At 41.7% G+C, this 24,887-nt stretch overlaps 1 protein-coding gene across 2 annotated transcripts in view; it reads left to right on the top strand.

Moving 5' to 3' along the window:
- Positions 1-5,279: 5,279 nt before the first annotated feature.
- UBA2 (ubiquitin like modifier activating enzyme 2) overlaps positions 5,280-24,887 on the top strand; it is a 38,438-nt gene continuing 18,830 nt past the window's right edge. The window contains exons 1-8 of one of the 2 annotated variants that reach the window (XM_047788789.1): positions 5,280-5,484; positions 8,696-8,779; positions 10,038-10,108; positions 11,311-11,375; positions 12,641-12,741; positions 16,464-16,585; positions 22,567-22,634; positions 24,148-24,269. In XM_047788789.1, the coding sequence (XP_047644745.1) occupies positions 5,347-5,484; positions 8,696-8,779; positions 10,038-10,108; positions 11,311-11,375; positions 12,641-12,741; positions 16,464-16,585; positions 22,567-22,634; positions 24,148-24,269 (771 nt within the window). In that variant the 5' untranslated portion in view covers positions 5,280-5,346. Of the gene's footprint in view, positions 5,485-8,695; positions 8,780-10,037; positions 10,109-11,310; positions 11,376-12,640; positions 12,742-16,463; positions 16,586-22,566; positions 22,635-24,147; positions 24,270-24,887 lie in introns of those variants that run through there. The other variant, XM_047788790.1, reaches the window with a different exon arrangement.

The following is a 24,887-nucleotide window of genomic DNA, read 5'->3' on the forward strand; positions in this document are numbered from 1 at the left end:
ACGTGTCCAGTCTCCCTTCTGTATTTAGTTTTTATGTTACCAGCTGCTTCCTTTCCACTGCCCCTTGACAGCAGCATGAAAACACCCACCCACTGTGTACAGACCTGCGTAGATGAGGACACTGAGTAATAATATAAACAACCTGGGGCGTTCCCATCATGGCTGTGGAAACAAATCCTATTAGGAACTATGAGGTCGTGGGTTCGATTCCTGGCCTCACCCATTGGGTTGAGGCTCTGGCATTGCTATGAGCTGTGGTGTCATTTGCACACGTAGCTTGGATCTGATGTGACTGTGGCTGTGGGTGTGGTGTAGGCTGGCAGCTGCAGCTCTGATTCAACCCCTAGCTTGGGAACCTCCATATGCTGCAGGTGCAGCCCTAAGAAGACCAAAAAACCCCCATTAACAGGTAAATAACACATATGGCCCATGTTATTCTGAGAGGTGGTTCTCCTGGGCAGTGTGTGGCTCTTGAGAATCCTGTGTGATGCTTCCCTGCCCCCTCCCCTCTTCCCGGACTGTGGAAGGCACCTGAGGGAAAGAGGCTGGCTGTGTAGGAGGGAGTGAAGGTGTCAATCAGTGATATTTCAGGAACACTGGATTTGCAGGGCTGAGGATGAGCATGGACCTCAGAGAGAGATTTGGTTCCCTCTTCTCTCTGTCATGCTGGAGAAATGACCAGTTTCCCTGTGGCACTTCTGTTGTGGGTGGAGCATTCACCAATCAGACCACTCACTCCAGCCAGAGCAGAAAACAGACTGCTTAGGAGTTCTCGTCCTGGCTCAGCAGAAATGAACCTGACTAGTATCCATGAAGATGTAGGTTCAATCCCTGGTCTTGCTCAGTGGGTTAAGGATCCGGCATTGCCGTGAGCTGTGGTGTAGGTCACAGTCGTGGCTTGGATCTGCTATTTCTGTGACTGTGGCATAGGACAGCGGCTACAGCTCCAATTTGACCCCCAGCCTGGGAACCTCCATATGCCATGGGCGAGGCCCTAAAAAGACCAAAAAGAAAGAAACAAAAGACAGACTGCTCAGATTTGCAGGTACACATCACTTTCGATATATTTAAATGGCCAGAGCATCTTCTCCTTTGATGAGAGGATGAGGTAGAACCATTGCTTTAGACTGTTGATAGATTTTCAGATATCTGAACTGGGTGTAGGTTTCTGACTTTTAGGTGGAGACAACTTCCTGTGCTTCCAATCAAACACCTAGTTATACCTGTTTATATCGGGTCTTGTCTAAATAGAGTACAGATTAGCAGGCGCATGACCATGATCCAATAGAAATATGTTTGTAGAGACATATTGTTAAGGAAGCAAGATAGGAGAAAAGTCCAGTGTGAACCCATTTAACTGTAAAACTGCACAGTGTTGTGTGAAAGAGCTAGATCTGGAAATAGAAACACCCGCAAGCCCCTGCATTGCATTAAATGTGGGTGGGGCCTTTCAGGTTTTATTTCCTGCATTTGTGTCCTATTTGAATTTGTTAAGGTGGGCAAGCAATTTACCCTTTATACACACTGTTAAAAGATAAACTGAGGCATAAGAGTTCGAGTGAAAATCAACTGGAACCAGGCAGCACCCAATCTAGCAGAGAGAAAGGAGTTCCAAGGAGCTGAAGAAAATGACTTTTATAGGCAGAAAGGGGCAGAGACAAGAAAGTTATACTAAAGCAAAAAAAAAAGGGGGGTTGTTTATTGCACGGTTACTTTCCTGTAGCGGTGACAGGGGTCTATCAGGCAGATGACCTAACTAGTGCTGATCAGACGATTCCTGATTGATAGTTTAAGATTCCATTTCTGGGAAAGCTGAAACTGTAATGGTCTCAGTTTGGTGATGTGGAGCTTAGCACAAGCGGCTCCATTTTGAGCTTGTGTCTTATATTTTAACATGTACCCACAAAGAAAAGCAAAGTCTCAGGGTCAGGTGCCTAGTCCAGCCCAGGCAAAGTGAAGAGGAAGGAGGCAGGAGAGAAGCAAAGGGAGGTGGCTCTATTCACTGAGTGTCTAGAGGGAAGAGGAAGGCCACCACTCTGTGGAGGGCCTCTGTTAGCTTTAGCTGGTGGATGGAGCCTTTGTGAGAGCTGAGCCAAGAGTAAAGAAGCAATATCAGCACCCTATTATGTAAGGGTGTCCCCCACCCCCCATATGATTGGGTACTCTGACCCTTTCACTTCACCACCTCAAGGATCAGGGCAACAGCCTGAGTATGCCTCACAGACCAGGCTTGGTGTGTGGGTGGTGAGCCAAGCAATGGATGAGAAAGACCACAGAAGTCAAAGCATTTTCCTGTTTTCCACTGTCAACGAAAACAACAAGGCTGCAAATAAGAGTGTATATGGGAGGAGTTCCCGTCAAGGCGCAGCAAAAATGAATCCGACTAGGAACCATGAGGTTGTGGGTTCGATCCCTGGCCTCAGTGGGTTAAAGATCTGGTGTTGCTGTGAGGTATGGTGTAGGTCACAGACGCTGTTCAGATCTGACATTGCTGTGGCTGTGGCATAGGCCGGCAGCTGTAGTTCCAATTACACTCCTAGCCTGGGAACCTCCACATGCTGAGGGTGCAGCCTTAAAAAGACAAAAAGACAAAAAGGCAAAAAAAAAAGTGTATATGGGGACTTGAATTGCAATTCCGGAGACATGGATTTGAGTAAAACAGAGCGTTACAGGGAAGAGAAAGAAGGGCTTACAAAGGCAAACACCATGAGGCCGTATTTTGACACAAGAAAGGAAATACGTGTCCTTAAGGAATGGTTGTAATGAATTGTTTTAGGGTAAGGGTGTGATAAATAGGCTATCATGAGTTATATTAGGATAAATGCAATAAGTATCTTGAATTTCCGGCAAATATCTGGATACCTTCATTAGACAAGTAAGCAGTTAAAAGCTCAGATTTCATCCCCCACAAAATCAAGTCCCCTTATGGAGTTTATGATCAATCTCTCTGTCCGAAACTTTATTCCCTATATCTCCTCTGACCTCAATCCTGTGCTCACTGAACGCTAATCAATCACAGTTGGATAATTAAAATTGCTGTTGTTGATAACACCATTAATGTCCTAAAATTGCTATTATATATATAATCAACATACAAACTCATGTGGTTTCTTGGGGGCAAGATGAGCTAATAGACCCCTGAACCATGATGGACCACCAGGCAAAAGAATTGTAAGCTATACCTACTCCCAAAACTATGATTAAGAAATGTTAGAAATGGGGAGTTCCCAACCTGGCTCAGCAGAAATGAATCCGACTAGCATCCATGAGGATGCAGGTTCAATCCCTGGCCTTGCTCAGTGGGTTAAGGATCTGGCATTGCCGTGAGAGGTGGTGTAGGTCACAGATGTGGCTTGGATCCCAAGTTGCTGTGTCTGCGGCATAGGCAAGCAGCTGTAGCTCTGATTCAACACCTAGTCTGGGAACTTCCATATGCCCAGAGTGCAGCCCTAAAAAGACAGGAGTTCCCGTCGTGGCTCAGCAGTTAACAAACCTGACCAGTATCCATGAGGATGCTGGTTTGATCCCTGGCCTTGCTCAGTGGGTTAAGGATCTGGCATTGCCATGAGCTGTGGCGTAGGTTGCAGATGTGGCTCAGATCCCACGTTGTTGTGGCTGTGGTGTAGGCTGGCGGCTACAGCTCTGATTTGACCTCTAGCCTGGGAACCTCCATATGCCCTGGGTGCGGCCCTAAAAAGAAAAAAAGAAAAAAAAAAAGCTACACACAGAGTTCCCTTGTGATGCAGTGGATTAAGGCTCTGGCAGTTGTCACTGCAGCAGCTCTGGCTGCTTCTGTGGCCTGGGAACTTTCAAATGCTGCAGGTGCAGCAAAAAAAAAGCTATGCACAATTTTAGGTTTTTTTTTTGTCTTTTTTGTCTTTTGTCTTTTAAGGGCCGCACCCATGGCATATGGAGGTTCCCAGGCTAGGGGTCTAATTGGTGCTACAGCTGCTGGCCACAGCCACAACCACACCAATGCAGGATCCAAGCCATGTCTTCGACCTACACCACAGCTCACAGCAACGCTAGATCCTTAACCCACTGAGCGAGGCCAGGGATCAAACCCACAATTTCATGGTTTCTAGTCAGATTCATTTCTGCTGCGCCAGGATGGGAACTCCTTGTTTGTTTGTTTTTTATGGATGCATCCACAGCATGTGGAAGTTCCTGGGCCAGGGATTGAATCTGAGCCTCTGCAGTTGTATTCTTAACCTAGTATACCACATTGAGAATTCTAAACCTCCTTCTCCTGCTTTTGGCTGCAATGTGCAGGGGCTTCATGTGGGATTTCAATTCCCAAACCAGGGACCGAACCCAGGTCACAGGGATGAAAGTGCAGAGTCCTAACCATTATACCACCAGGGAGCTCCTACTTGGGTTTTTGTAATCGTACTGCTGCTTTAGTCTCTAGGAAGCTTTGCTTTAGTATTCTTACCTGCAATGCTCAAAAACAGTGTTATAAATTTTCTTTTCGCCAGTTTAATAGGTGAAAAGAATTTGAATACTATTTTGCATGTCTTTGATGAAATTTTTTTCTTTTTTTCTTTTTTGTCTTTTTATGGCTGCACTGTTGGCATATGGAAGATGTCAGCCTAGGGGTCTAATAGGAGCTGCAGCATGGCCTACACCACAGCTCACAGTGGGTCCTTAATCCACTGAGCAAGACCAGGGATGGAAACCGAGTCCTCATGGATACTAGTCAGGTTTGTTACTGCTGAGCCAGGATGGGTACTCCTTGATTAAATTTCAATATTGAGCATATCATCCATTGTCTGAGTGCTTTTTCCCATCCTTTGCCTATATATTTTATCTAGGTGACATCTGTTTTCTTTTTTTCTTTCTTCTCTTTTTTTTTTTTTTTTGGCCACACCCGCAGCATGTGGAAGTTCTGGGCCTGGGATCAAACCAAGCCACCGCAGTGACAACACGGGATCCTTAACCTGCTGAGCCACCAGGAACTCCGACATTTGTCATCTTGTTAATATGTAAGAGCTCTTTACATAGAAGGACCTCTGTTCTCTAACCTGTAACAAGCCTTGGCTGGGAGTCCAAACCTCAGGCTACAGGACGACCCTTAGGCGTCTTAAGCCGGAAGCCGGATAGAGGAGTACACACGTCCCTGAAAGGCTCCCAGTCTCTAGCACGCCCAGAGATGTGAAACTCCGCTTAAACTGAAGCCTGAGCTGGAGCCATCAGCCCAGGGACTCCCCAGGCCCCGCCCACTCGGCGCCCACTGGCGGCTGCAGTGCGCAGGAACGGAAGCTGAGGCGCCCCTCCCCCACCTGCTTCCGGCCGCGGCTCATTTCTCCCGCCTCCGCCTCCGCCGCGGCTCGTGGTCCTCCCGCCATGGCACTGTCGCGGGGGCTGCCCCGGGAGCTGGCCGAGGCCGTGGCCGGCGGCCGGGTCCTGGTGGTGGGCGCAGGAGGCATCGGCTGCGAGCTCCTGAAAAACCTTGTGCTCACCGGCTTCTCACACATCGACCTGGTGAGGGCCAGGCGTGCGCGCGGGCTGAATGGCGGGCCGTGGAGACGGGGCCGGGGGTTCGTGGCCCTGGGGTCGGGACCGGAGTTGGGGGCGCGGGGCTGGGCCAAGAGGCCCCGGGGTCGTGGCTGCCTGCGTAGAGGAAGCTCTTCGACGGGGACGGGGCCGGCCTCGCCGCATCCCGGGCCGGCTCCGCACGCCGAGGAGGCCGAGGGGGCTGAGGGCCCGGGTCTTCCGGGCGTCCTGCGGCGGGCCGCCCCCCGCTTCCCGGGCAGCGCCAGTTTGTGGCGGCTATAGGGTATGGAAGCGGACTGGTGTCCCCGCTTCAGAACAGTTCCCCAGCTTTAACCCGAGGCAGAAGATGATTGTCTTGTGTGTCCCTTATGGATGTTGAGAATGTTCAATTCGGAAGTCCCCCATAACTCAGAAATAATGATCCAGAGCAGAGTATGGCGGTAATAGCAACCTGGACCTACTGAGCGCTTGTCTGGAGCCCCCGTGCTGCCCTGAGTGGTTTACTCGCCTTAACGCATTTACTCTTCACTACTCTCATAGGCTTGTAAACGCTGCTTTCATTCCAATTTATTTTCAACAGATAAGAGGAAAAAGGAGATGCAGTGGAGTTTAGTAACTTACCTTGGGTCGCTAAGCAAGTTGTAGAACTCCTTTGGCACTCGCACTCCTCTGTTCTGGGGGCAGATAATCTGCGTACAGTCATTGTTGTCACCTTAGATCGTATGTTCGCTTATTTCGTTAAAGATGTTTAGGATTTTAACTTTTGCAATGACAGGAAGTTACTGTAGTTAGAATCAAGTTATTTCTGTTACTGTGAACTTTGTAATTGGAGTTGTAACCTGGAGTTTGGATGTGAGTTTACAGTGTCTTAAGGCGTAGTGAAGACATGGAATTAAAAAAAAAAAAAAGTGGCTGACTGAACTAATAAATGAGTGACTAGGGGGAAAGACATGCATTTTTTGTTTGGTTCTTATAGAATTAGTCTTTCCATTCAGTTCTGTATCACGTATCCCAAATATGATTGTTGCATTGCTAATAACTCCTGGTACTTCTTCAAAAGGACCATTTTGTAATAGACAAGACAGTGAATTTGGGCACCTGAAAAATGAATGCTGATCCTTTTTTATTTGGTTTAATTTCAATATAAACTTAGGAAGTACAAATAAAAAATGTTAGGTGAGTATATGTTTTGGTGATTTCACAAATGATATTTCATTTCTCATATTTTATTGAGATGGAATGAAAGTGGTATTAGTTATTATTATATCTTACATTTCCATATAAACATATATATATATATATATATATTTTTTTTTTTGGTTGGAGGTGGGGCAGGCAATGCCCTTGGCATGTGGGAATTCCTGGGCTAGGGATCGAACCTTCAACACAACAGTGACCTGAGGCACTGTAGTGACAACCTGTTGCTCCACAAGAGAACGCTCTGCTTATATTGACTTTTAAGCAGCAATTAGTTAAGACTTTAAACCTGACACTTTTTCTTCTTCCTTGCTTTTTCTTTTTTGGTCATCCTTTGGCATATGGAGTTCCTGGGCCAGGGATCAGATCCAGGCTGCAGTTGCAACCTATGCTGCACCAGCAGCAATGGATCCTTTAACCCACCCATCCTCTTGTGCCACAGTGGGAACTCCAAAGTGTGACACTTTTAACCTTGTGTAGAATTTTACTTCTATAGCCCTCAGGTAATAATTGTAAATGAAATTATTATAGGTAAAGACTTTTGAATTAAAGCAGCAAAAATTCAGTAAATCTGTTTGCCAGGTGTCATGTGAGAAAAAAAACAGGGCACAGTTAAATCTATTATGTTTTATTTGAGAGAGTAATTAATTAGATTGATGGAGAAATGATGGCAGTATAACACATTTTCAACTAATTTTATGGCATATAAGGGCATAGAAGGAATTTCCAGAGTTCCGGTCATGGCTCAGTGGTTAGCAAACCCAACTAGGAACGATGAGGTTGCAGGTTCGATCCCTGGCCTCACTCAGTGGGTTAAGGATCTGGTGTTGCCATGAGCTGTGGTGTAGGTTGCACATGCGGCTTGGATCCTGCGTTGCTGTGGCCATGGTGTGGGCCAGCAGCTACAGCTTCTATTCGACCCCTAGCCTGAGAATCTCCGTATGCCATGGGTGTAGCCCCCCCCCCCCAAAAAAAAGGAATTTCTTAATGTTTTTGTCAGGATGATTAAAGAGCAAAATGTATCCTAAAATTTTTTTTTTTTTTTTGTCTTTTTGCTATTTCTTGGGCCGCTCCTGTGGCATATGGAGGTTCCCAGGCTAGGGGTCCAATCGGAGCTGTAGCCACTGGCCTATGCCAGAGCCACAGCAACGCAGGATCCCAGCCGTATGTACAACCTACACCACAGCTCATGGCAACGTTGGATTGTTAACCCACTGAGCAAGGACAGGGACCGAACCCGCAACCTCATGGTTCCTAGTCGGATTCGTTAACCACTGCGCCACGACGGGAACTCCCTAAAATATTTTTGATTCCACAGAAAAGAGACTCATAGACTTTGGGAACAGACTTGTGGTTGCCAAGGGGAAGGGGGTGGGATGGACTGGGAGTCTGGGGTTAATGGGTGCAAACTATTTCATTTGGAGTAGAGAAACAATGAGATCCTGCTGTATAGCACAGGGGACTATATCTAGTCACTTGTGATGGAACATGATGGAGGATAATGTGAGAAAAAGTGTGTGTGTGTGTGTATGACTGGGTCACTTTGCTATACAGTAGAAATTGACAAAACACTGTAAATCAACTATAATGGAAAAAATGAAAATCACAAAATAAATAACATTTTTGAAAAAGTTATCTCTGAAATTAAATCCTGGGTTTTCCTTAAAAAACATACATTAAATTATTTACTTATTTATACATGCATCATGCTGTGCCTGTGGCATATGGAAGTTGCCGGATCGGGGTTGAGCCTGAGCCACAGCAGCAACTCAAAAGCCACTGCAGTGACAACACCAGAGTCTTAACCTCCTGTGCCACAAGAGAACGCCTGCATGAAATTATTTTTATCAACTTAGCAACTTTGGTATTACTGGTTGAAAAGCATTTTCTCCACTAATGTAGAAAATATCAAAAGTTCTGGGTTATGGATGCTGAGGTAGTGATACTTATTGTTCAGACATAGAGGAAATTTGTGATTTATTTGGAGTTTATGCATTTGTAGATTGATCTGGATACTATTGATGTCAGCAACCTCAACAGACAGTTTTTGTTTCAAAAGAAACATGTTGGAAGATCAAAGGCCCAGGTAACTTTGTATTTCTCGTATCATTTTCTGTTTAGCCGTTTATATTTCTGCCCTTTGGTGGCTCTTCTATTTATGGACTCTGGTATGAGGGAGATCATGGGGAAGCCATCTCCTTGTACCTGAGGGATTGTGACAAGTAAGATCTGTCCAGTAAAGGACTGAAGACTGTCCTCATTTTTCAGTCTGCAGGGGAAATAAAAGTACTCTACCCAAACCTGTAAATGGTGTCCCTCTCTTACTTAAATTTCTGATTATTTACTTGGCACGAGCTTTGTGTTCCTATATTCCCTGGAGGTTGTTTGGCTGCTCCTGTACTTGGGAGCTTGAGAAGCTACACCCTGTGCTGTTGTTCTCTTTAAAAGACAGTCTCCCCGACTTATCTTTAGTTCCTTGAATGTCCATCTTGATTCAGGTTTTTAAACATTTTTTCCCTTTTCTTCTCTTCTAGGCTTTTGGGCAAACTTCCACTCTTCTTTACATATTTCAAATTTTCTCTAGGAGTGCTTTCCTAAACCTCTTAGACTGAGTCAGGTCTTTCTCTCATAACTACCTCTACTTTTATTTTTTTATTTTTTATTTTTTGTCTTTTTAGGGCCACACCAGCGGCATATGGAGGCTCCCAGGCTAGGGGTCCAATTGGAGCTACAGCTCCCAGCCTACGCCACAGCCACAGAAACACCAGATCCGAGCCACATCTGCGACCTACACCACAGCTCACGGGCAATGCCAGATCTTTAGCCCACTGATCAGGGCTAGGGATCGAACCTGTGTCCTCATGGATACTAGTCAGATTGGTTTCCATTGAGCCATGACACGAACTCCAACAACCTCTACTTTTTCTGTGTATCATTTATCATAGTTTGTAATTAAATTTATCTAGGTGATTATTTGATTAATGTCACTTTTGCTCACCAAGTGCCTTATGCAGATTCTCTTATATGGAAGATGCTTAGTAAATATTCTTTGAATGGGTAAATGACTACTTGGTTACTGCATTTGATACTTTTGCTGAAGCTTGCCGTTCATGAACAGGTGTGTATGAGAGGGGCAGCTCTCTGGTTATTTTCTAAGTATGTGTATATAGCTTAATCTTAATAAAATTTTCTGTTAACATTTTTATATTTCTTTAGGTTTTAATAAGGTAGTGTTATGTAAGTAGGTGAAACAACTGTTGTGCACCATAAATATATTTCATATACAGAGAGAAATGTTGTAGTAACTTAGTAAATTAGTAATTTAGTGTTGTTTGTTTTTCCAGGTTGCCAAAGAAAGTGTACTGCAGTTTTACCCGAAAGCTAATATCATAGCCTACCATGACAGCATCATGAAGTATGCTCTGATTATTATGTTGCAATATTAGCTAAATGTATGAACTCAAAAGTCATTCTGCTTTTTAAGATTTTTTTTTGGGGGGGGGATAATTTAAGTGTGATAGGTTGTGCCCACATAAGTGGCATTCGTTTAAGTTTATACATATTTTTATATATTTATATGATTTGAATGATTTAGGTAAGAGGTGAGTTACTTTAATACTTTCAATAAATAAGTTACTTGGAAACCTAAAAGGAACTTATAGTCTTATTTTAAATAAAAAGATATTCTAAACTATGAGAAATTATATGTGGTGATTTGGGCTTTTTAAATATATCGCTCTCGTTCTATTGGATTTTAGCTGTGCCCTTTTTCAGTTTAAAAGATTCTCTTCCGAAATAATTTACTGGGATTGTCACTTCTGTAATATAACAGTGAGAATTGTGATGGGGCAGTAGTTTGGATGGTACTTAAATATGCTCTGATCTCAGTAAAGATAGAGTGGATATATAGCTTTGGAGGTGTTGGGTCAAAGGAACTCTGGGTCTAAAATATCCTTTATCTGTCGTTGTTCTCCAGCTGACAAGTAAATGGTGTTAAAAATAATACGTTCTTGTTTGAGGCCTGGAATTAGAAAAAGTCTTATGCTTTTTCAGGGAGTTTGTGCCTATATCTTCCTTTTTATTCTCTGCTAGTTTGCTCTATAAGATTGCCTATAGCCCTACAACCTACTTAGCCTGTGTTGCTTTCCCAGTGCTGCTAAAAGCAGGGACCCTAGGGGCCTGACCCCTGCCTGATCCTGACCATGTGAGGTGAAGCCAGAGGCCAGGCTGATCCTGGGAATGTATTCTTTGCATGTTCCCAGGCACTTGCTGCCCCAAGAAGGCCTGGTGGGACTAGTAGAAGTCATGCCAGTTTGAGATTCTACTCTTGTGCCTGAGGTAACTAGCCAAAAAGGATATGTAATCACTCATAGGAATTAGGGGGAAATAATTTCTTTTAAATCTTTTTATGGTGTTTGGAAAAAGGCAAACCTTTCTATATGGTTGAGACCCCTAATATCTGTTATTTTTGCACTCTTATTACTTTAATATGCTTTTTAGGACCCTGTATTGTATTGTGAAGCTCATGTGTAAGGCCAGTTATTTTGGTGACCATTTTTTCTTTTTCTTTTCTTTTTTTTTTCTTTTCTTTTCTTTTTTTTTTTTTTTACTTTGTAGCCCTGACTATAATGTGGAATTTTTTCGACAATTTATATTGGTTATGAATGCTTTAGATAACAGAGGTGAGATTATTTTAATATTTTTAAGTATTTTCCCCTTCCTCCATAACAAGGTTATTTACACATTTAGTATTAACAAAAATATTTCCTTATGAGTTAGACCCTCAAAGACCTAAAGGGAAGTAAGATCAGATTTAAAGCTAACCAGTTGATTATAATTTTAACTAGAACTAATGTGAATGTAGGCGAAGTTAAAATCTTTGAAGAGCATGACTGCATATGCATGCATGTGTATGTTTCATATTATCCCAGCACTTAAACACAGTGTGACATCCTTCATTTATGTGGAGATCTAAGAAATATCAGTGCCCATTTTTTTTTTACCCAAGACTAATTAAATTAGACTCTGGATGGGATGTAAAGATCATATTTTTTCACAGTTCCCCAAATGATCTAAAGGGTAATTAGGGCCGAAAACTACTATTTTGACAATAAGGCAACAGGATGCCAAAGTTAGCGTTGGGGTCATGGCTCTTGAATTATTTTCAGTATATCTGTGCTGTAAGGTATCAGATGGGCTCCTATGGCATGTACACACTGTAGATTATTTAAATTTTACACAGTAGTGGTGATGTTTCATATAATCAATATTGTATAGCCAGTTATTATTATAAAACCTGTATGTCTGGAATGTGGAGTGAAAATACTTAATAACACTCTTTTTCTATAATTATTTCCACATGTAAAATACATCTGTCAAATAATATATGAGTTTCTAACAATTTTTGGGCCAGAAATAATCAAGTGAGAAAACAGACAAATTAGCATGAGAGTCAGGATAACACTTTTAACTAGACTCATCTTTTTTCCCCTAACCTTAAACTGCCTTAATATTTCCAAGTTGATATTCCACATTCTCCATTCACGTATGTATATTAGCTGATAATGATAGCAGAATAAGAGCAACTTCAGGACTTGGAGAACATTGAAACATTGTTTTAGCCAAGGTTAATAGAAGTAGGCACAGCAGTAGAAGAGGCAGATCACACTTTGGAATTTAAAAATAATATGTATGGAGTGCTTTTCCTGGAGTAAATTTGTGATCTGAATTTCTTAAGTTTAAAATTTTGCTGGTAAATATCTTTTTTTGGTAAATATCTCAGATATACGTAACATCTGTATTACTTTGGTCATAGCTATAAGGAAATCGTATATGAAGTAAACATGAAAAAAATTTAGTTTGGGTGAATTTCATCCTAATTAAAGGTAACTGTAACTTTTTTCTTTGTTTTTTTCCTGTAAACTGTTAATTAGTATCTTTCTTCCAGCTGCCCGCAACCATGTTAATAGAATGTGTCTAGCAGCTGATGTCCCTCTTATTGAGAGTGGAACTGCTGGTTATCTTGGGCAAGTAACCACTATCAAAAAGGTAAAGAACTTTTTTTTTCTTTATTTGGGACCTTAAGGAGGGAAAAAGTAAACTTTGGATATATATGATATGGTAGGATGCTATAAAGGTACCCCAAAAGAGTACAGGCAGAGGTGTTTGAGCTCTTTGCTACTTTGTGTCATGTAGCTTGTGATTAAAATCCTTAGGTTGGCAATCATAAGCTTGCCTTTTAAAATTCTTAGTAGACATGTCATGCTGTAGTTGATATATGGTAAACCAGTCTTGTAAAAAGTTACTTTAAAAAAGTATGGATGTAGGAGTTCCCGTCTTGGCGCAGTAGTTAATGAATCCGACTAGAAACCATGAGGTTGCAGGTTCGATCCCTGGCCTTGCTCAGTGGGTTACGGATCCCGAGTTGCTCTGAGCTGTGGTGTAGGCCAGAGGCTACAGGTCCGATTCAACCCCTAGCCTGGGAACCTCCATATGCCAAGGGAGCTGCCCTAGAAAAGGCAAAAAGACAAAAAAAAAAGTATGGATATATAGATGTGAAGAGTACTATGAAAACAATTTTCGATGAGGTTGTGAAATGGTTCAAATATTTAGATAGAACTAGAGAGTGAGTATACCTGTGTGCTCATAACCCTGTTTGTACAGTCTCAGCATTTGCGTTTTTTTTTGTCTTTTTTTGTCTTTTTGCTATATCTTGGGCTGCTCCCGTGGCATATGGAGGTACCCAGGCTAGGGGTCGAATCGGAGATGTAGCTGCCAGCCTACGCCAGAGCCACAGCAACTCAGGACCCGAGCCACGTCTGCAACCTACACCACAGCTCACAGCAGCGCCGGATCCTTAACCCACTGAGCAAGGGCAGGGACCGAACCCGCAACCTCATGGTTCCTAGTCGGATTCATTAACCACTGTGCCACGACGGGAACTCCAGTCTCAGCATTGTTATTCATTCACTGCTCAGATCTTTTTTCTTGTAAGAAATTAAACATAGATACATTTGAAGAATCATTTTGCAGATTTTGAAACTAAATGGAATTAAATCCTACTTTAAATTTGTGGGGTTTTTTGTTTTTGTTTTTTTTTTTTGCTTTTTGGTGGTTTACCCATGTTAAAACTTCTGGCTCTGCTTCAGTTGTTTCTACTGTTTAATATTACTCTTTGGAAGCTTATATCATTCAACAAAGACATGTAAATATCAGTGTAAGAGGGATGACTGCTTGCCATATGGCTGCCCCAAGAGAGTGTATTGGAAGGACACCAGAAATGGCATCATGGAGAAAACCCTGGATCTGCTGCAGTGTATATTAAAACAAGACTGCAGGGTTGGGGTCTTTAAGCATTGTTAGAAAGACATTGCTCATTAGCATGATTCTGAGACACTAGTATGTATTAAGACTGAGATTGAGGATGTTTCCTGGTGGCTCCAGTGGTTTAAGGGTCTGGCATTGTCACTGGTGTGGCTTGTGTTCAGTTCGGCGTTACCATGAGCTGTGGTGTTGGTCGCAGACTCGGCTTGGATCCTGAGTTGCTGTGGCTCTGGTTTCGGCCGGTGGCTACAGTTCCAACAGGACCCTTAGCCTGGGAACTTCCATATGCCATGGGAAGCTGCCCTAGAAAAGTCAAAAAGACAAAAAAAAAAGAAAAGAAAAGAAAATTGTCTCAGGTGCTGTAAGGTTCTTTCTGGGATTCCTTAAAGTGTAGCTTTAGAAATAACCCTTTATGAGAACTATATCCAGTCACTTGTGATGGAACATGATGAAGGATAACGTGAGAAAAGGATAACTGGGTCATTTTGCTGTACGTTAGAAATTGACAGAACACTGTAAATCAACTAAAATGGAAGAAAGTAAAACCCAGTTTAAAAAAAGAAAGAAAAAGAAAAAACCCTTTAGCAACAAAACGAAGAGTATTTGGTTGACAATATGCAGGATTTTTCCATGTATCTGGATAGCTCTAGAAATTTTTTTTTAATGGAGGTATAGTTTTTTTGGGTTTTTTTTGTCTTTTTGCCATTTCTTGGGCCGCTCCTGCGGCATATGGAGGTTCCCAGGCTAGGGGTCGGATCGGAGCTGTAACCCCCCGGCCTATGCCAGAGCCACAGCAACGCAGGATCCGAGCCACGTCTGCAACCTACACCACAGCTCATGGCAACGCTGGATCGTTAACCCACTGAGCAAGGGCAGGGATCGAACCCGCAACCTCATGGTTCCTAGTCGGATTTGTTAACCACTGCGCCACGACGGGAACTCCTAATGGAGGTATGGTTGATTTACAATGTGTTAGTTTCAAGTGTACAGCACAGTGATTCAGTTTATACTATAAATCTATCTTTTTTAGATTCTTTTCACTTATAGGTTATTACAAAGTATTGAGTATAGTTCCCTATGCTAACAGTAGTTCCTCTTGGTTATCTATTTTATTTTATTTTTTATTTTTATTTTTTTGTCTTTTTGCCATTTCTTGGGCCGCTCCCATGGCATATGGAGGTTCCCAGGCTAGGGGTCAAATCGGAGCTGTAGCCCCCGGCCTACGCCAGAGCCACAGCAACATGGGATCCGAGCCGCGTCTGCAACCTACACCACAGCTCACGGCAACGCCGGATCGTCAACCCACTGAGCAAGGGCAAGGACCGAACCCGAAACCTCATGGTTCCTAGTTGGATTCATTAACCACCGCGCCACGATGGGAACTCCTATCTATTTTATTTTATATATAGTAGTGTGTATATGTTAATCCTAACCTTCCAGTTTATTCTACTCCTGCTCCTAAATTAATGCTGTTTTTGTTGTTCTTGTTGTTAGTTTTTTGTGGATGTTGTTGTTTTTTCTGTTTTTTTTCTAGGGCTGCACTTAGAGCATATGGAAGTTCCCAGGTTAGGGGTCAAATCAGAGCTTCAGCTGCTGACCTAAGCCACAGCCACAGCAACACCAGATCTGAGTCGTGTCTGTGACCTGCACCACAGGTTACAGCAATGCTGGATCCTTAACCCACTGAGTGAGGCCGGGGATCGAACCTGTGGACTCACAGATACTAATCAGGTTTGTTCCTGCTGAGCCACAACAGGAACTCCCTCCAAATTAATACTTTTTAAGTTCACTTAATCTTGAGGAACTTAGAAGGATAAAGCTATACAAAATATTTAAATAATTGGGTTTCACAACTTTGAGAGGTAATTGGTTGGAAAACTTATTTGTCTTTCTAATCTGTTAGTGTGATCAAGGTAAACTTGTGCTTAATATTCAGGTACAGTAATTTTTTTTTTTAGGGCTACACCTACAGCATATGGAAGTTCCTAGGCTAGGGGTCAAATAGGAGCTACAGCTACAGCCTATGCCACAGTCACAGCAATGCCAAATCTGAATGGTATCTGCAACGTATACCGCAGTTCACAACAACACCGGATCCTTAACCCACTGAGCAGGGCCAAGGATTGAACCTTCGTCCTCATGGATACTAGTAGGGTTTGTTACTGCCAAGCCACAATGGGAACTCCTCAGGTGTAGTAATTTTTATTTGGCTTATTGTAATGGTGTTCTCTGGGCCAGGAGTCAGAGTAGTCCTGGCTGAACGTTAGCTGTGACTATGATAATTATAGTTCCTTATCTACAGAGCAAGGATTTTGGAGTCACTATATTTTTAAACTTTCTTGACAGTTGGTATGTAGATGAATGAATAAAATGTTTATGATTATATTACCTTACAATATTAGGTACCATCATGGGATAAATGTTTTTCTCATATCCTGACTTTGCAGGGTGTGACTGAGTGTTACGAATGTCATCCCAAACCAACCCAGAGAACTTTTCCCGGCTGTACAATTCGTAACACACCTTCAGAACCTATTCATTGCATCGTTTGGGCGAAATATTTGTTCAAGTAAGAATATATATATATTTCTGGGCATACTTTTAAGACTGATGATGGACAGTGGGATCATTTTTATTTTAATACCTTGGGGAAATTGTAATTGTGATGAAGCTTAGTCTGATTAGACAGGCATGTAACTAATGAATACAAATCTGTATTTGGAAATATAAAAGCACACTTAGGAATTCCCGTTGTGGCTCAGCGGAAACGAATCTGAGTAGTATCCATGAGGATGTGGGTTCGACCTCTGGCCTCACTCAGTGGGTCAGGGGTCCCTCCTTTCCATGAGCTGTGGTATAGGTCACAGATGCGGCTCGAATCCCAAGTTGCTGTGGCATAGGCTGGCAGCTGTAGCTCTCTGATTTGACCCTTAGCCTGGCAACTTCCATGTGCTGAGGGTGCGGCCCTAAAAAGCAAAATAAAGCAAAGCATGCTTAGAAGTAACTCATTGGAGTTTTTCTTGTGGCACAACCAGTTAAGGACCCAGTAAGAGAAGCAACTCGTTTAAAAAAAATGGAAGTTAAAAGTACTTTGAGTTTCTGGTAGCTTAATGGTTTAGGACTTGGCATCATTACTGCTGTGGCCTGGTTTCAGTCTCTGGCCCAGGAACTTCGATGTCACAGGTGTGACCAAAAAAAACTCCACAAAACTTTGTAATGATACTGAAAATACCACGTGTGGAACTTGTAGGATACATTGAATATGGTAGTTGGAAGAAAAGTGAGAGGCTTACACACATGAAGAAAGGTGAACATTAATAGAGAGCAAAGGTTTCAACTTATGTTAGAAAAAGAACAACGTCGTAAGCAAAAAAATTAGAAAGAAGGATATAATAGAGTTATGAGCAAAAAATAAAAATTGGCAAGTTGAGAGGAAAGATAGATAACTAAGTGGGGAGTGTAATCTCAGCATAGATTACAATGATAATAAGGAAAAGAATGGATGATAATAAGAGAAGATTATGCCAGGATATTTAAAAACTTAATGATTAGGTAAACTCATTTAAAATACTTTAAAATTTCCTGACTTTAAAGGAAATAAAAACCTGAAATCGTACTGTCCCTTGGGGAAACTTAATCAGTGGTTTAAATTCTTCTGAATAATGTGCCAAATCTACATGCGTTTACAGGTGATTTCCAGTAAATTTGCTAGGAATTTATCATCCTAATGTTACATGAATTTAGTGTTTTTTTTCTTTGCTTTGCTTTTTTTTTGCTTTTTAGGGCCACACCTACAGCATATGGAGGTTCCCAGGCTAGGGGTCGAATCAGAACTGTAGCTGCTGGCCTACCCCACAGCCGTAGCAACGCAGGATCTAAGCTGCGTCTTCGACCTACGCCACAGTTCATGGCAACAATCCACGGAGCAAGGCCAGGGATTGAACCTGCGTCCTCATGGATGCTAGTCGGATTCGTTAACTGCTGAGCCATGACGGGAACTCCAAAATTCACATAATTTCTTTTAAATGGAGTATATCATGTTATGGGGTTATCATGTCTTTGACAGCAAATTCAGTTAAGGCCATTCATTATGAGATAAAAGGAAAATTGTGAGACATTCTTACTCATAAATGTTGATGAAAAAATCCTATACAAAACATTAGCATATGAATCTAAAATGGTATAAAACAAAAAGTATACCATGACCAAGGTGCATTTATTCCAGGAATGCAAGTATGGTTTAACAATAAAAAAATTTATAGGAGTTCCCGTCATGGTGCAGCGGAAATGAATCCCACTAAGGTTGCAGGTTCCATTCCTGGCCTTGCTCAGTGGGTTTAGAATTCGGCATTGCTTTCAGCTGTGGTATACGTTGCAGATGCAGCTCAGATCCCTTGTTGCTGTGGCTGTGGCTTAGGGCGGCAGCTGTAGCTCGGATTCGACCCCTAGCCTGGAAACCTCCATATGTTGTGGGTGTGGCCCTAAAAAGCAAAAAATAAAATTTATAAATTTTATTTACTTTATTAGAAAATTAAAGGGAAACTAATCTTCACAGATGTAGAAAAAGCATTTGGTAAAATTTAGTGAACACCCTTTCATGACAAAAATTCTCAGTAAATTAGGAAGAGATCTTTATCAACCTGATAAAAGATACCTTCTAGAAATCTATAGCAGACCTTGGCTTTCTTTATTTTTTGACTAAGGTATGATATACTCACTTAGAAAAGTACACATAGAATGGTATAATGACAGAATTTCACAAGAGATAAACTTACAAGCTTTATTTCCTGGCAGGCATTTTTTTCCTAGTTTAATAGACTTCACTTTTTAGAACAATTGAAGATTTACAGAACAATTAGAAGGTAGCGCAGGGATCCCAGTGCTCAGTTTCCTCTGTTGTAACCATATTATGTTACCATGATACACAACAATTAAGGAACCAATGTTGATACATTATTTACATATTTACCCAGTGTCTTTTTTTTTTTTTTTGCGATTTCTTGGGCTGCTCCTGCGGCATATGGAGGTTCCCAGGCTAGGGGTCGAATCGGAGCTGTAGCCTCCGGCCTACTCCAGAGCCACAGCAACGCAGGATCTGAGCCTCGTCTGCAACCTACTCCACAGCTCACAGCAACGCCAGATCGTCAACCCACTGAGCAAGGGCAGGGACCGAACCCGCAACCTCATGGTTCTTAGTCGGATTCGTTAACCACTGCGCCACGACGGGAACTCCCCCAGTGTCTTTTATAATTAGTTATCATGTCTCTTTTAGGCCCTCTCTTAAGAGGGCCGTGACAGTTTCTCAGTCTTATTTTTTTCTTGTTTTTCTCTCTCCTTTTTTGGCCACACCTGCAGCATATGGAACTTTGCCGTGCCAGGGATCAAACCAGCACTGCCACAGAGCCAAGCTGGATCATTAACCCACTGTGCTGCAATGGGAACTTGACTCGTTTTTGATGAGTACTGACCAGGCATTTTATAGGATGTCCCGCTAATGGAATCTGATGTTTTTCTCATGATAATACAGTGGTGTTACGGGTTATTGAGAGGAAGACCACAGAGGTAGTGTGCCATTTTCATCATATCATATGATGGGTACATGTTATCAACATGATTTATGACTATTAATGTAGGCCTTGGTCACTCAAGGTGTTTGGTTCCTCCAACTGTGATTATTCCTTCTTCCTCTTTCTATATTGTCTGGTCTCTTCTCACCCATTTGCTTTTATCAGTGTGGACTCGTTGATACTGAATTTTTTCCTTTTTTGACCATGCACACAGCATGTGAATCAAACCTATGTCACAGCAGTGACCTGAGCTGCTGCAGTGACAACAGCGGGTCCTCAGCCCACTTTGCCACAAGGGAACTCCCTGTATATATTTTATAGCTTGGGTTATAATCTAATGCTACTTTATTTTTTCCAGCTTGGGCCATTGGGAACTCTCCATCAATGGTAATATGTTACCATTGATGTGTAATTTTGGGGGGAAGCAGTTGTTTATTTCTGGTACTTCAGGATGCTCCAGGCTCATCTTGTATATTTCCTGCTCTAGCACTACAATTAGACATCTCTCCAAGCAGCCCGGGTTCTGTTTATTGAAGAGTGATATTAGGAACCAAGATATGAATGCTTAGGCATGTTACTGTGGTGCCCTCATAGCTGACGGAGCAGAAAGTATATTTATACTAATTTGTGTATATTCAGTATAATATGATTCAGTGCAATTCTAATTAAAACTGGGAATTTTATTGGAACTTTTTCAGCTGATTCTAAAATTTATATGGAAGAATAAAGACTAAGTGGAACCAAAACATTCCTGGAAAAAAGTTGAGGTGACTTGCTCTAACAGATGTCAAGATTTAATATCAGCTGCAAGTAATTCAGTGAATTACCAGTGCAGAGATAAACAGACCATGACTGAGGTTACATAATAGATGCCTGATGAAAGAATGGACTAAATAAAAGAGAAGGCAGTTCATTATCAATGTGAAAAAAATTACATTCTCTACTTCAAACAATATGTGTAAATAAACAATAGAAATTAAGTCCAAGTGGATTAATTAGATGTGAAAGGCAAAACTTCAAATTGTTCTCAATTAGAAAATCTTTATCCTCGAGGTTAAGGAATAGTTTCTCAAGATACAAAAAAATGCTAACCGTGGAGTCTTCTTGTGGCACAGTGGGTTAAGGACCTTCTTCGGTTTGATCTCTGGCCTGGGAACTTCCACATGCCTGTGGGCTTGGCCAAAAAAAAGTGTTAATCATAAAAGAAGGGATTTATACATTCAAATTTGCCAAATATTTTGTCATTAAGAGACATTACAAATAATGTACAAATAAACTATTATATGGCACAAAATTATCTGCAACATAAGCAGCTAAAATTACGATCTTGAATATATTTCTGTAATCAGTAAGAAAAAGACAACCTGACAAAATAATACATTTCTTCCTTAAAGGGAAACCTAATTAGGCAATAAGCAAATGAATATAATGTTTAACTTAATGATTAACCTGAAAGATTAAGAATAAAACCACAGTAACATACTTTTTTTTTTCTTTTTAAGGCTGAACCTGTGGCATATGGAAGTTCCCAGGTTATGGGTTGAATCAGAGCTGCAGCTGCTGCCCTACACCACAGTCATGGCAACACCAGATCTTTAACCCACTCAGTGAGGCTAGGGATCGAACCCACATTCTTATGGATACTAGTTGAGTTTGTTACTGCTGAGCCACAGTGGGAGCTCCACATATAATTTTATACTCGCTAGTTTGGCAAAACATTAAATCTAGAGAGTAAATAAATCAATAGGAACTCTTATAGGCCTATAGTGTATTATATATATAATCAGTATGAGAAATACATTGCCATTTTCTTGTAAGGTGTATCAGGATCTTTGAGATTTTAAATGTACAAAGGATTTCTTCAAGATAGTTTTATTATAAGTCATGTATTTTGAAAATTATTAAACAGTTTTTAGGATAACTTGATTAACAAAAGGGAATTTCAGCTTAATACTTTTCTATGATTTTGTGAGAGTCTACATACTACTATGAAAAAAGTGTCTTTTTTTTTCCACTGCTGAGTTTCCTGCACCTAATGTGGTGCCCGACACATAATAGGTATGTCAATATTTGTTTAACAGCTAGCTGCAGGTATACTTCACAAGCACTGTACTGGCAGCAAAATGTTATCGACATTGGAATGTAAAACTGCTCACCTCTTTCTTTTGGGGGGGTGGCTTTTGAGGGCTGCGCACCCACAGTATATGGAGGTTCTTGGCAGGCTAGGGGTCTCCTCGGAGCTGTAGTTGCTGGCCTACACCACAGCCACAGCAGCTTGGAGTCCAAGCCTCATCTTCGACCTACACCAAAGCTCACGGCAACACCAAATCCTTAACCCACTGAGCAAGGCCAGGGATTGAACCTGCAACCTCAACCTCATGGTTCCTAGTCGGATTCGTTAACCACTGCGCCACAACGGGAACTCTTCACTTGTCTCTTAATCAAAGATTTTAAATAGGAATTTGCAGAGCCTAGCTGACAGAAATGAATTTATGCCTACTAAAAGTTAACCTGGCCTGTGATGTGGTTGAAATGAGGATACAAACTTTTTTTTTTTTGTCTTTTTAGGGCTGCAGCCATGGCATATGGAGGTTCCCAGGCTGGGGGTCATATCAGAGCTGTTGTTGCTGGCCACAGCCACAGCAGTGCGGGATCCAAGCTGCGTCTGTGACCTACACCACAGCTCACGGCAACGCCAGGTCCTTAACCTACTGAGCGAGGTCAGGGATTGAACCTGCATCCTCATGGATACTAGTCAGGTTCCTTTCTGCTGAGCCATGATAGGAAGCCCCAACAAGCTGTTTTAAACAGATTGCTTTAATACTTTTAGGGTTATAGAGTGTAATTTATGAATTGTTTATTTTACATCCTTATTCCAGATTTGAGATGTTCTGAATTAGTTGTTTTCGAGGAAAATAGGAAAAGTTAACATTTGTTTAGAATATTTTGTTGTATATAAATATTTATTACTCTTAAATTATAGCCAGTTGTTTGGGGAAGAAGATGCTGATCAAGAAGTATCTCCTGACAGAGCTGACCCTGAAGCTTCCTGTGAGTAAAGTATTTGGGATATATTTTCTTATTAGTATGTACTGTCTTTATCTTGCTAGTTTAATAAGATAGTTTGAGAGGGAAAATAATTGTTAAATGCTAAATAATATATTATGTGCTTAAGATGTATTATATCATGTTTAAGGCAATGTTTTTATTTTTATTTATTTATTGTAAAATTTTATTTATTTTGAAGTTCCTGTCGTGGGCTCAGTAGTAACGAATCCAGTTAGTATACATGAGGACGAGGGTTCGATCCCTGGCCTTGAGCAGTGGGTTAAGGATCTGGCATTGCCTTGAGCTGTGGTGTAGGTCACAGTTATGGCTCAGATCCCTCAGAGCTATGGCTGTGGTGTATACTGGCAGCTACAGCTCCGATTGGACTCTTAGCCTGGGAATTTCCATGTGCTTTGGGTGTGGCCTTAAAAAGACTAAATTAAATAAAATTAAAATTTTAAAAAATTATTTATTTATTTTCTACTTTTTGTCGCCACATCTATGGCATATGGAAGTTCCTGGGCTAGGGGTTGGATCACAGTTACAGCTGAGGCCTAGGCCACAGCTTACAGCAATGCTGCATCTTTAACCTACTGAGCAAGACCAGGGATCAAACCCACATGCTCACGGACACTATATTGTGTTCCTAACCTGCTGAGCCATGATGGGAACTTCACGGAAATGTGGGGTGTTTTTGTTGTTGTTTTTTGTTTGTTTGTTTGTTTTTTGTTTTTGCTTTTTAGGGCCACACCCACAGCATATGGAGGAGGTTCCCAGGCTAGGGGTCCAATCAGAGCTACAGCTGCTGGCCTACACCACAGCCACAGCAGCACGGGATCTGAGCTGCATCTGTAACCTACACCACAGCTCATGGCAACACCAGATCCTTAACCCGCTGAGTGAGGCCAGGGATCGAACCTGCAACCTCGTGGTTCCTAGTCGGATGTATTTCTGCTGCGCCACAACGGGAACTCCAAGAAAATGTTTTTTTAAAATGGGTAGTGCTCTTTTACTTGTGAGGAAACAAGGTGCAGAGAAATTGCACAAATCTAGTAAATAGAGCCGGGGGTTGTTCCCAGATCTGAGTATAGATCTATACTTGGAACTGTTCTACATATTGCCTTTAGAAACAGGTAGAGGGAGTTCCCGTCGTGGCTCAGTGGAAACGAATCCAATTAGTATCCATGAGGATGCGAGTTTGATTCCTGGCCTCATTCAGTGAGTTAAGGATCCAGCATTGCTGTGAGCTGTGGTGTAGGCCGGCAGCTGTAGCTCTGATTCTGCCCTTAGCCTGGGAACCCCCATTTGCCATGGGTGTGGCCCTAAAAAGCAAAAAAACAAAAACAAAAACAAAAAAACGGGTAGAAAAAGATGTTGATAAACATGTTACAACTTCTTTGTCTTTGAACTCTGAATGGATCACATGCGGGTGACTTCCATGAGTGAGTCTTTTTGTCCCTCAAAGGTAGATGAGAGTTTATAACTTGAGTTAAATAGAATGGTATTTGTTTTATAGGGGAACCGATGGAAGCTGAAGCCAGAGCCAGAGCATCTAATGAAGATGGTGACATTAAACGTATTTCCACTAAGGAATGGGCTAAATCAACTGGATATGATCCAGTTAAACTTTTTACCAAGGTTAGATTTACTTTCTTTATAATTGTGGGTAGATACTTTGTTACTCGGTTTTAAAGTAGTACATGGTTGAATCACACTTATTTTATGTCTTATGTGTTTTAGTAAATAAATTCATTGATGGAGTTGGGATAAACAGATTTTTAAATCATTACGAATCAGTATAGAATCTTTGCAGAAGGTAAAATATAGAAGCTCAATTATATACTCCTGGTTGTCTATCCTTCCCTCACTTTCAACAGTTGCTGTTGCTTCTTGTCTTATATCCCTTCCCTGCTCACATCTTCTGTTGACAGTTTGATTGACATGTTCTCAATTGCTCTTGAATTCCTAAGCCTCTGTTCTTGGCTGGATCCCTCTTCATTTTGTGTATTATTTGCTTATATATTTGTTTTTTGTCCATGCCCATCGTGTGCAAACATTCCCTGGGCTGGGGATTGAACCCAGGCCAGAGGGGTAACCCATGTCATAGCAGTGGCAATGCCGCGTCCTTAATTGCTAGGCTGCCAGGGAACTCTTTATTTGCTCAATATTTTTAGAGAAGTATATTATAAGATTAATTACATCTACCTAATTACAGCTCAGCTAGTTCTTCAGGTCTGTATTTTAGAAGTCTTTTTT

The sequence above is a fragment of the Phacochoerus africanus genome, chromosome 8, assembly GCF_016906955.1.
Source record: "Phacochoerus africanus isolate WHEZ1 chromosome 8, ROS_Pafr_v1, whole genome shotgun sequence".
Taxonomy (NCBI): Eukaryota; Metazoa; Chordata; class Mammalia; order Artiodactyla; family Suidae; genus Phacochoerus; species Phacochoerus africanus.